Source organism: Bombus impatiens, unplaced genomic scaffold (genome assembly GCF_000188095.3).
Source record: "Bombus impatiens unplaced genomic scaffold, BIMP_2.2 scf_0368, whole genome shotgun sequence".
Classification (NCBI taxonomy): Eukaryota; Metazoa; Arthropoda; class Insecta; order Hymenoptera; family Apidae; genus Bombus; species Bombus impatiens.
The window spans coordinates 141,740-153,346 of NT_176787.1; the positions used below are offsets into that span (position 1 = coordinate 141,740).

At 28.9% G+C, this 11,607-nt stretch overlaps 1 protein-coding gene across 2 annotated transcripts; it reads right to left on the reverse strand.

The window, feature by feature from the left end:
- Positions 1–540: 540 nt before the first annotated feature.
- Positions 541–8,216, reverse strand: LOC100748096 (probable ATP-dependent RNA helicase pitchoune). Of its 2 annotated transcripts, none has more exons than XM_003489751.4 (10): positions 7,992–8,216; positions 7,782–7,886; positions 5,794–5,862; positions 4,486–4,746; positions 4,108–4,422; positions 3,732–4,033; positions 3,503–3,655; positions 3,256–3,426; positions 2,037–2,214; positions 541–794 (listed from the first exon to the last, which is right to left on the reverse strand). In XM_003489751.4, exons 1-10 carry the CDS (start codon positions 8,083–8,085, stop codon positions 706–708), a joined length of 1,737 nt encoding a protein of 578 aa, XP_003489799.1. In that variant the 5' UTR covers positions 8,086–8,216; the 3' UTR covers positions 541–705. The 2 variants fall into 2 exon arrangements, with proteins under 2 accessions (XP_003489799.1, XP_012241459.1); XM_012386036.3 differs by having other exon boundaries at positions 7,983–8,085.
- Positions 8,217–11,607: the final 3,391 nt, after the last annotated feature.

Genomic DNA, 11,607 nt, shown 5'->3' on the forward strand with positions numbered 1-11,607 from the left:
TTTAGTGATGCTGAGTACTTTACAATATATTTATGTGAGATACTTTACATCTGTTTACAGTCTTTCATTACTTTTATATCAATAAGCTATAGTACCACAAGACAAGTTTTACCACTTTTTTTTTGAGAATATATTCTGTGTAATTACTTTAAAAACTGTTTCATGGATCATAGCATAATTAACTAGTATGCTATTTATCTTTTAGTCACAAAAAATAAAAAAATAAAATGAAATATTAATATAGCATAATTAAATATTTGCTAGTGTAGCATGAAATAAGATCTTTACGGATGAATCAAATTTTTCCTCGAAAAAGTTAACTTTATTTAAATCTAACCTAATTTAATACAGCCGTAAAAAATATTATAATATATCTAGATGGATTCTATATCTCTATATTATACTTCATACTGTGATAATAAAATAATTACATACAGCAATAGTTGTTATATAGTTTTACAAATTGCAGTATACATAAATAATTCATTAGTTACCATTTAAAATACTCTTACAAACAATACAACTATTCCAGGAAATAAATATCCACACATGTCTTATTTATAAATTTTGTAATATTTTATACAAATCTTGCATATTGTACAATACCTTAAAAAGGTAAATAAAGAATTATGTTTTATGAAATATATCTTATTTCTTCATAAAATTAGGTAAATTGTATTTTGCATTTTATATAAGATAATCAGTTTAAAAGTTAGACCGTGATTTAAATTTAGAGTATCCATAACCTCCACCTAATTTTTTTCGTGGTCGGGAATTTTTACTTATTCCCACTTCTATAATGAAATAATGTTAAGGAAGCAATTTTTCTACAATATTTGTATATATAAATGCAGCTAGCAGGTACATATATGTAATCCGTACAAAAATATACAGGGTGGTTGGTAACTGGTGGTACAAGCGGAAAGGGGGTGATTCTACGCGAAAAAAGAAGTCGAAAATATAGAATAAAAATTTTTTTTTTAAATTTTCCCATCGAGACAACGATCTACAGTGAGATCCGTTATAACGTACCACACGCGTACCGAGCGAAAATTCAAAGTCGATTTTCTCAAAAACAAAGCCTCAAACGAAAAATTTTTATTCTATATTTTCGACTTCTTTTTTCGCGTAGAATCACCCCCTTTCCGCTTGTACCACCAGTTACCAACCACCCTGTATATTTTTGTACGGATTACATATATGTACCTGCTAGCTGCATTTATATATACAAATATTGTAGAAAAATTGCTTCCTTAACATTATTTCATTATAGAAGTGGGAATAAGTAAAAATTCCCGACCACGAAAAAAATTAGGTGGAGGTTATGGATACTCTAAATTTAAATCACGGTCTAACTTTTAAACTGATTATCTTATATAAAATGCAAAATACAATTTACCTAATTTTATGAAGAAATAAGATATATTTCATAAAACATAATTCTTTATTTACCTTTTTAAGGTATTGTACAATATGCAAGATTTGTATAAAATATTACAAAATTTATAAATAAGACATGTGTGGATATTTATTTCCTGGAATAGTTGTATTGTTTGTAAGAGTATTTTAAATGGTAACTAATGAATTATTTATGTATACTGCAATTTGTAAAACTATATAACAACTATTGCTGTATGTAATTATTTTATTATCACAGTATGAAGTATAATATAGAGATATAGAATCCATCTAGATATATTATAATATTTTTTACGGCTGTATTAAATTAGGTTAGATTTAAATAAAGTTAACTTTTTCGAGGAAAAATTTGATTCATCCGTAAAGATCTTATTTCATGCTACACTAGCAAATATTTAATTATGCTATATTAATATTTAATGAAAAATTTTCTACACGTTATAAAAATATAGCAAATAAAGGAAGAACATTTTTAACATTTTATATAATCGAAATCTAGTTTTCTGTGCATCGTACGCATATACATATAGTAAATGAATATAGTAAATACTCAAATGAAGTATTAAAATACCAAATATTATTGAAATCTCAATAAGAGACTATGTTTTAAAGGATACTCAAATCCACAGCTGGTGGAACCACGAACCCAAAAGATTTTGCGACCTTCGATAAGTCCACGGTTTCAATGTCAAAAATTTGTTTCAAATGATGAGAATCATATGCTCTCACATATGCTTTGAAGGCTTCTTTTGCTGACATATTTAAAAAATAATTCTTCGAAACCAATTTTTCAAGCTAAAACAGATGAAGAAACACAATTTAATTATTTTAATGTAGAGCACTGTAGATAGTCATAACTATATTGAAATAATTATTAGAATTACTTTAAAATAACAGAAATTAATAATAAGAAGTATTAAATTTAATAGCATCATACATTATTAGATATCTCTAAATTTTTACAATTTTTATTATGGAAAGTTATGGTTTAATGTAAAACAAATATAGAAGGAACTCAGTTTTTCGTTATACACATTCTGTTTTTTCTGTGCATTCAAAATGTTAGAGTAAAAATGATTTATATTTGTAGATGGAAATAACAGAAAAATTCAATTTATTTTAATCTGAAATATTGTAACTGATACTTAAGGTATCCAATTCGTGTAGTTAATTTACATTTTTAGTCGTCTTTGCATTTTATAATTTATAGAAAATGTTTGCACACACAATTATTACATATCCTTTACCCATGACTTTTAAAAAAAGAAAACTCAAAAAAACTTAGAGTAATACAGATATATATATAATTATATTACTTTTTATTTTATTATATTATTCAAATATGTATCACATCTAATTATATTATTCTAATTACCTATATATATATATATATAGATGTATTAGAAGAACTTGCAATATATTAATTTAATTAATAATATATATTATATAATATATGTATATTGTATATATATTAGTCTACCATAAAAATAAGGCCAAAATTGGAAAAGAAAATTTTTATATTTGGTCTATAGACACCATATATTAGTAATAACCATGATACACATGTTGTGTATTTTAAAATATAAGGCATGATCCATTAATTATGAATATATCAAAAACTATTAACTTCCTACATATACCTAAAATGAAACATAATCATTCTTGTTTTGACAAATTCTACAAATTAACTTTGTTACAAAATTGAATAGAATTTAGAGATTATATTTCGCTATCTTCATTTTGTGAAGTTTTAATATGGATTTACGCACTGCATAAAATATTTCCAATTCTATACATTTTTAGTTAAAAATTAAAAATTAAAATATGTATATTTACCTGTAATTGTATATCAGCAATTTTATTCCATGAAAAATCAAATTCGTTTACAGGTACTCTAGCCTGTTTAAGATAACGGAGGAAACCAAGTTCCTCTGGCCTTAAAATTAGTAACGCATGACCGCTACTACCTTCTCCTCGAGCTGTTCTACCAACACGATGAATATATTCCTGCAACAGCACTTAGCTATTATATTCATTACCAATTTAATAATGTTTGCATTATGTTACATTTAATTTAATTTGCCTTAGGATCATCTGGAGGATCATATTGTACAATCCAATCAACAGCTGGTATATCAAGACCACGAGCAGCCACATCAGTACAAAGGAGTATACCAGAAGATGCATTACAGAATTGGAAAAATGTTGTTGTTCTCTTCGTTTGTTTCTGTTTCCCCTATTAAATAATTGAAATATGTAATATAAAACTGTTAGGTGTCAAATAATTGAAAGTATTCCACACTGTACCGTACATGTATGCTTAATACTGGCAAATCAATGTAATTTAGTAGCTCATGGTGATATTTGACTGACATGCACGAACTGAAGAAAACCATAACCTTTTTCTTTCTGTTCTTTTTTAAAAAAGTAAATAAAAGTAAAAATCTCTTTTCACTGGGACACACAACATAACCCTGTTCTAAACCTTCTACTGTTGCCTTTTCCTTATCATCATCAACACCAACATAAACTGGTTCTTTTTTTAAAGCTAAAGTTGTTAACATTTCCGTTCGCTTGGTTTGTGTTGCACTGAACAACATTGTTAATCTCTTTTCTATAATAAAATATGTATATATTCTTTATCGTTATCATTATTTCTGCTACAAAAATATGAAAGATTGAACTAACTTGGTAAAATGTTAATAATTTGTTTCAGTTCTTCTTCAAAACCAATATCTAAGATACGATCAGCTTCATCAATAACCAGACATTGAAGATTTTTATACAAAAAGTCTGCTGTATTTTGTAGATGATCCAATAATCTACCAGGGGTAGCTACGATAATATTAATTCCTTTTGCAAGTTTTTGAGCTTCAGTCTGTCTATTAGCACCCCCCATTAGTAAACCATATGTATGGTAATGATATTTCATTAGTTCTTTTAAAACTCCAAATGTTTGCATAGACAACTCTCGTGTTGGAGATATAATAATACAACCTGTGCCTAAAAATAGTAATATAATGAAATATTTACATCCCAAATATTTTATTTATATTATTAACATACCATTGCGAGGCATAAATTTCAATTTATAAATTAATTCAACAGCAGGTATTAAAAATGCTAAAGTTTTCCCAGATCCTGTTTTTGCAGAACCCACTAGATCTCTTCCTTCTAGTAAAGGAGGAATAGCTTTTGCTTGTATTTCTGTCATGTTTGTAAAACCCATGTCTTGTATTGCTTTTAAAGTATTTTCACAAACAGATTCTGCTAATACCTTAAAATTTGTATCATTTGCTATCGTTAGACCCATTGCAGATCCAGGTACTGCAAGAATGAAAGATAAATCAAATTAATATTCATATATATATAATACACAGCATGTATCATGTAATAATGTTCACAATTTCTAAACTTCGCCAATTGTCTTTTTGGAAAGAACTGACATATAGAATTATCTATCTGTTAATTAATAATAAATTGCAATAATTATGATTTTTTAAATATATATATTTTTCTGTATTAAAAAAGAATTGATCTTAATTCTCTTAAATGAATTCATATACTTTAAATATGATATTCTCTATAAAAAAGTTCCTTCCTAGATTCTAAAAGAATATTAAATATATTTAATAATAATCATTTTTCTCATTGTATTGACATTTTTAATTGACATATCCAGTTCTTTAGTCATTTGTCAAATAAATGAATACGATTAACGTGAAAGTGATTTAATATTTAGATAATATCATAATATCATTTGTAATAAGTCTTTTGAAGGAAATTTATTACACATAACCAAAAATTGTTCGAAAATAAAAAAAGATCTTATATAGGGATAAAGTCTATTTGAGTATTGTTGTCTATGGAAATTTACTGATTTGCATGTATTTTCTTTGCATTCACTAAACTCTCATAGCATGTTATGAAATCTCTCTATTGAAAAACACATTTATTGTGATACAATAGTTATAAATTAATGTTGTATATATGAAACTAAATTATTAATACAGACTAGAGGTATGAATGCATGAACTGTTCTATATTTTCGATTAATTTTTGCATAAGGAATCCAACCATGTCGAGTTGTATTACCTGCAATGAAATTCTCTATATATCAAGCTCTTTCAAAAAATTATTTGATGCGGTTCAAAAATTGTAAATACCATTGAACTATACAGCTTAAATATAATTTAATACTGATTATTTAAGGGGATAAACCATAAAATTGTATGAAAAAAAACTTTTTAAATAAAAATATTTTTAATGCACTTTAATGGTTAACTTCCGAATAATATGTCACTTATAGCAAATGTTTTTGTTTTGAAATTTACAGTAATTAAAAGATTAGTGAAATTTTCTTAAAATACTTACAATTTTCATCTATACTATTAGTATTGTTTTCTTGTGATATTTGATCATCTTCGTCTTTTTTTCTTTTCTCTGTAACATATAATAATTACATGTTATACAATAAACACATTCTATTAAGGGAAACGCCTGAGTTGATGAAATAAGATTTAGATTTGAAATTTTTTAATATCACATACAAATAGTTGTTTTATACTATATAAACAGATCACTCAAGTTTATGCAGATGAAAAATATATAAAGTAAAAGTCATATACTCTTGAATAAACAAATAGCACATATGGCTATGTTTACTTTCTCATGTCTCAGTCGCTTTGCAATCTTATGTTAATAAACATCTACATGATATAATACCAACGATAGCCATACTACTAATGTATGAACTATAGAAAATTTCAGCAGATTAGAGAAATTAATTGAAACACAGACAGGACATATAAACAACTTATTATCTCTGTTAGCACTGGTAATAAATAAAATAATGCTCAGTACAAAATAATGAAGCTGATATGTATTACTACAGGGAATGCTATTGCATTCGTTCAACATAAAAACGAACTGGAAATCATCCTAGGCTGCCACAAAATAGATATAATGCTCATTTCTGCAACTCATTTCATAGACAAAAATCACTTCAATATCAATGTCTATAATACATCACATTCAACATCCCAGTGGTAAGGTAAATCAGATATTAATATAAAATCAAATATAAAACATTATAAGCTCCATTAGAAGCATGATATAAAAAGAATTATCTCCAGGCATCTAATGTTATGATTCAAGACTGATATAGTCTGCAATATCTATTATTTACTGCCCTCCTAGGCACGATCTTTTGAAGAAAGATTTTGATTATTTTATTTGGAGGTTTTATTCTTAATTCAACATAAATCCAAAGAAAGCTCCAGGACACAACATGATCAATGATAAAATGATCAAATTTGTGATCATAGAAACTTTATGCCATCTTTGCGTCCATTTATGCCAGAATGAAGTATGGTTGTACTGTAAATTTGAGGTTTCTTGCGAATATCTAGGAAACTAAAGCCAAGCGATGGTAACATGCATAGGGAAAAATTGTTCATGATGTTGATTTGGACAACACACTTGAAGGTCATTGGAATCAATGGGATTGTCTGATATTAAATAATTACTGTTATTTCTCAACTTACTTTTATACTATTTAAATAATTAATCATAATTTAAATAATTTAAATAATGATTGTGCATATCACATACCATGTTAAAGCATGTGATGAAATGAATGACCATCATGTTAAATATATGTTGTAGATTAATGTAAACCGAGATAAGTAATGGAAACATTCCATAAGTTGAAAACTAATGACATTTGGATTTCATGTTCATTAAAACTCTTTTGCCTATGTTAATAAATACTACATGCTGTTAAAGTTTACCATTAACTCCTTGACATATCTTGTATATTATATACATTTTTCATTATATGGATATTAGTATGCAAACAATACAAATTTTAGAGATATCCAATTTATTATTTTCGTTCATTCAATAAGATAAAACATTAAACTTTGAACATTTTTACGCTGATTGTAAATTATATATTTCACATTTATAGAAAGAATTACTTTCTTTTACTATTTACATTACACTTTCCATTCTATTATGTTATTACTTTTTTATGGTTAGATGGTAAAGAATATGAACATTAAAAGGTTACTTAAATATCAAAGAATTTTTTTCAAACATGGTTTAAATTAAAATTAGGAAATTATAAAAAGCAATTACTTTGAGTAAATCTGTTTTGATTCTAACAGATGTTAATATATTAATTTCAGTTAACAAATTAAATTCTACATAGCAATGCTTTCACTATTGTATATACTTTATATGTACCTTAGAAATATAACAAACATAAATACAGTCTATTTTCAGTTTTGAGAAAAATTAAGATATTAATAAATATAATCTAAATTATAGAAATTAAATAAATAATTATTTTAACTTACTTTTCACTGGCACACTTTCTTGTGAGTGACGTCGTTTCGATTCATTTATAACATCTATCTCATTTTCTTGAATATCATCTTCCAAATTTTCAATTGGGGCTTCACCTGCCATTAATATAAAATAGATTATCAGTAAGAGCTAATAATTTTATGTAAAGATAGGTTATAATATAACAATAATAAATTATATTTTATGACTACATTTATAACCTTGTACTTGCTTCTCCCGTTCTTTCAATACTTCAAGTTTCTTCCTTTCTTTTTTCTTAATTTTTCGCATTAAAACTTTATTAGGTACTGACATATTTGTTTAACAAATCAAATGCTTATTTTAGTGTAATAAAATATCTCAACACGTTTTAACCATGTGCTAAATTGAAAATTGATGTCTTCTTTAAAACTAGTTTGCAATAACTGGCAGTGGGCGTTACGGTCGCCCAATCAGAGCGTTTCTCTCACTGACATATCAATGGCTTCTCCCTGCTTCAAGTCGTTGCTAAGAACACATGTGAGAATGGACATTCTTAATCCAATGTTAGAAATATCAGCCAAAAGATGGAGGTGGGAATTCTATCCGCATTAATCTTTCCCTATTACTTTTTTTTAATTTATATAAAGAAACAATAGCTTAAAACTTCAACACTGTAAGAACCAAAACAGAGCTTTTATTAGAAAATGAATTAAACAAACTTAGAAATCACAGATTAAAAAATACAAATATTATGAAATTAAGTTAAACGCCAAACTGAACTTTATTATTTGAAGGAACGCGCTCTTCTGTCCGTTTTTATAGGTTTGTTTATGGAACTACTTATAATAAAAGGTAACCTAAAAAAAATTAATGTCTAAACTATTTTACAATGTACCATCAGAGAGGAAATGAGTTCTAATTGTTCTCGAGCTAATATTGTTCCCAGCAACCAAGTAATGATAGTATTCTACGCTAAAATATATGAAAACTTATAAAGTTAGGAATCTGTTCTATTTAGTTTCACGCTGGCATATACAAAAACCTATTTAGTTCCACCAAAAACGTGGTATGCTGTGGCGCTGTGGTTCACGTCATCAAAGCCTGTTTCATTGTATGGTTCTATGGAAATCTTTTCTATTCGATATAAACAAATATGAGAATAATAAAATCGCGCAATAATTGAACTAAGTTGCCTTTGAAAGAGAAATTAATTATTTATTATATCTTTTTAACGAAGAAAAGAAAATCTTTCCTTTCAAACGATAATGGATCAGTAAAATGATGCAATAATTTTAATATATTCTCCATATACAATAGCTTTTTAGATATAAAATTAAATTTACTTTTCTCGTAATAATGTTTTTGTTATAATAAAACTTAAATTTCATTTTGATAGTAATTTCAATAGTTGGTAGGCTGCGAATAATATTTCTGACGATAATGTATCTGTTTTGCATGCGTATTCATTTACAGAAACGACAAAAACAGAAGAACAAATTAAATGCAGACGAGATTTGACGTTGTGATTAATTTTACGATTTTCATCCATCTTACTTCCATTACTGAGTAAAATTTATGGTAATTATTTACGAAGTTCGCCCATATCACCGATTGTTTTTTTATATATGCTATTGGGACTACAATTCTAAACATATTTTTATCACATTTCAGAATCGCTATATACAGGTATTGTAGAAGGTATATATTATGTAGTAGTTAATTCTATATGGCATATATTTCATTTTATTCTCTTGCCTTTTTGTTTAACTCTTAATCGTAATTATTATAGTTCTAGTCATAAGCAATTAGTTTTCATTTTCAGGACAATAAAAGTCGAAAATTTTGATGTACACATATATATGTATATGTATATGTCGGAGATGAAAGGACATCGAAGCCTTTCTTTTGGAATGTTTGGGAAGGTCCCCAATACTTTAATCCAGACTTTTATTATAGCTGCACTTAAATAATAAAACTGAAAAAATAGTTGTTTATGTTTTAATCCGAGTATGGATGTCCGAGATTTATGACATAACGGGTCGCTGAACGCAGCCACGGTCACGGGAGGGATGTGTATCTAACAGAGGTATGGAGTAATTATATAACTCTCCTTAAAAACAAAGATTGACCCAAAGGGTACAGAGAGGTACGGAGAGGAGTATATAAGGGCAGTTCCACTTGGTGACGCTGAGATTCTGTTCAGTCAGATAAGTTCTACTTGTACTGAGGACAAGTACGTTGAGTCACACCAGAATCGTGGATCAAATCGCATTCATCATCCCGTTGACCGTGGATTCGTTATTGAACCTAAGATCATTGTCATTAGCATCTCGAGTATCTAATTACCACGGTTATTTGTCAAATTCTGTAATAATCGTATTTGCGCTGGTAAATATCTTCTCTATTGCATAATAACAATGTCCAATCCAAATGAAGATTCGCTTCACGCCCCTAACCTTAATCATAATGTGAACCCGACATATATATATATTGTGTGTGTGTTTGCGTGCATATATATTGTGTTGCGTGTATATATATTGTGTGTGTGTTGCGTGTGTGTATATATATATATAAGGCAGTGCCCCATATAGAATTATTATTAGACTAAGATTTAACTTAATTTTTAGATTTCAGGTTTTTATGGATCCTGGTCCGGTTTCTAGTTTTCGCGTTGGTTTTCTTCTTAAAGCTCCTTTGTTGTTTGTTTTGAATATTGTGCAAACGCACACCAGAAGGAATATTTATTTGATGATGAATAAATTAAAAATTTTTTGGGATCTCCCCATAACTCGCTCGCAGAAGAGGCGGACAGCCTCGAGTTCCTGTGGCCCGCTCAACATCGCTTCTACGATCATCGAGGGGGTCAAGGAAGCACTATATTTTACGTCCGCCTAGCTCGACTGCTCGGGCATAACTGACGATAAAGTAGAAGTGATAAATGAAGTGGGATATATTCAAAAGATAAAAACATAACACCATTAAAAGCTGTAACAGTTATACTTTCAAACCAGAAGAATAAGATGAGAGTATAAGTAAATGAAAAGATATGGAACATTTAAGGACATTAGATATAGCATTGTAAAGAAAGTTATATATATCTAAGATATAGCATTGCAAAGAAAGGACAAGATCATGTATGATGTATCACAAACGTTATCATACTTTGAGAAAAATATATTTTTTATCTTCCTTAAAATCCTTTTTAAGAAGGAAAAATGATTTGAAACAAGAACAAAAGAAACTTTCAATCATTTTCCTTGCCTTAAATCGCAGTTGAAAAATAAGGATGAAAATTTGGGGAAATTAGGATTACATCAACATGAATTTTAGCAAACAGGTTGGAACCATGCAGGATCTTAATCCTACTACAGAATTTATCATCAATACTTTTGCGACATAAATTCCTGAAGATGGATTTCTAATATCTTCTTTGGAATTTTGTAAATTTCTACCAGAATAAAATGTGGCGTATCAGTATCAATAGGACGTCGACAGGTCGGAGGCATCAACGCGACGCAACACCTCCCGATCCGCGGGTACCAACCGCCAACACCAGTGGGCTACGAGTTTTTCTTTCTCTCCCTTTCCGCTCGCTCCTTCACGAGCATAACTCTCTCGCAGAAGGGGCGGACGGCGTCGTATTCCTGTGGCCCTCTCAGCATCGCCTCTATAATCGCTGGGGGAAGAGGGGCGGGTCAATGTTCCTCCTGTGGCGTGTCACAGGGAGTAGCGGGGCAGCTCCCACGCCGGGCAGAGCTCCAAGGTGTGCTGCGCCGTGTCCCTGTCCTCTCCGCAATGGTGACAGATGTCTGTCGTCTCCCGCCCGATACTCTTCAGGAACTCGCCGAACACGCC

Coding starts and splice junctions, on each gene's coding strand:
- LOC100748096 (XM_012386036.3), bottom strand. CDS start 8,085: ATGTCAGTACCTAATAAAGTTTTAATGCGAAAAATTAAGAAAAAAGAA. Junction 4,747..5,793: donor TAATAGTATAGATGAAAATT/GTAAGTATTTTA, acceptor TCATTCTTGCAG/TACCTGGATCTGCAATGGGT. Junction 2,215..3,255: donor TTGCTGATATACAATTACAG/GTAAATATACAT, acceptor CATCTGTTTTAG/CTTGAAAAATTGGTTTCGAA.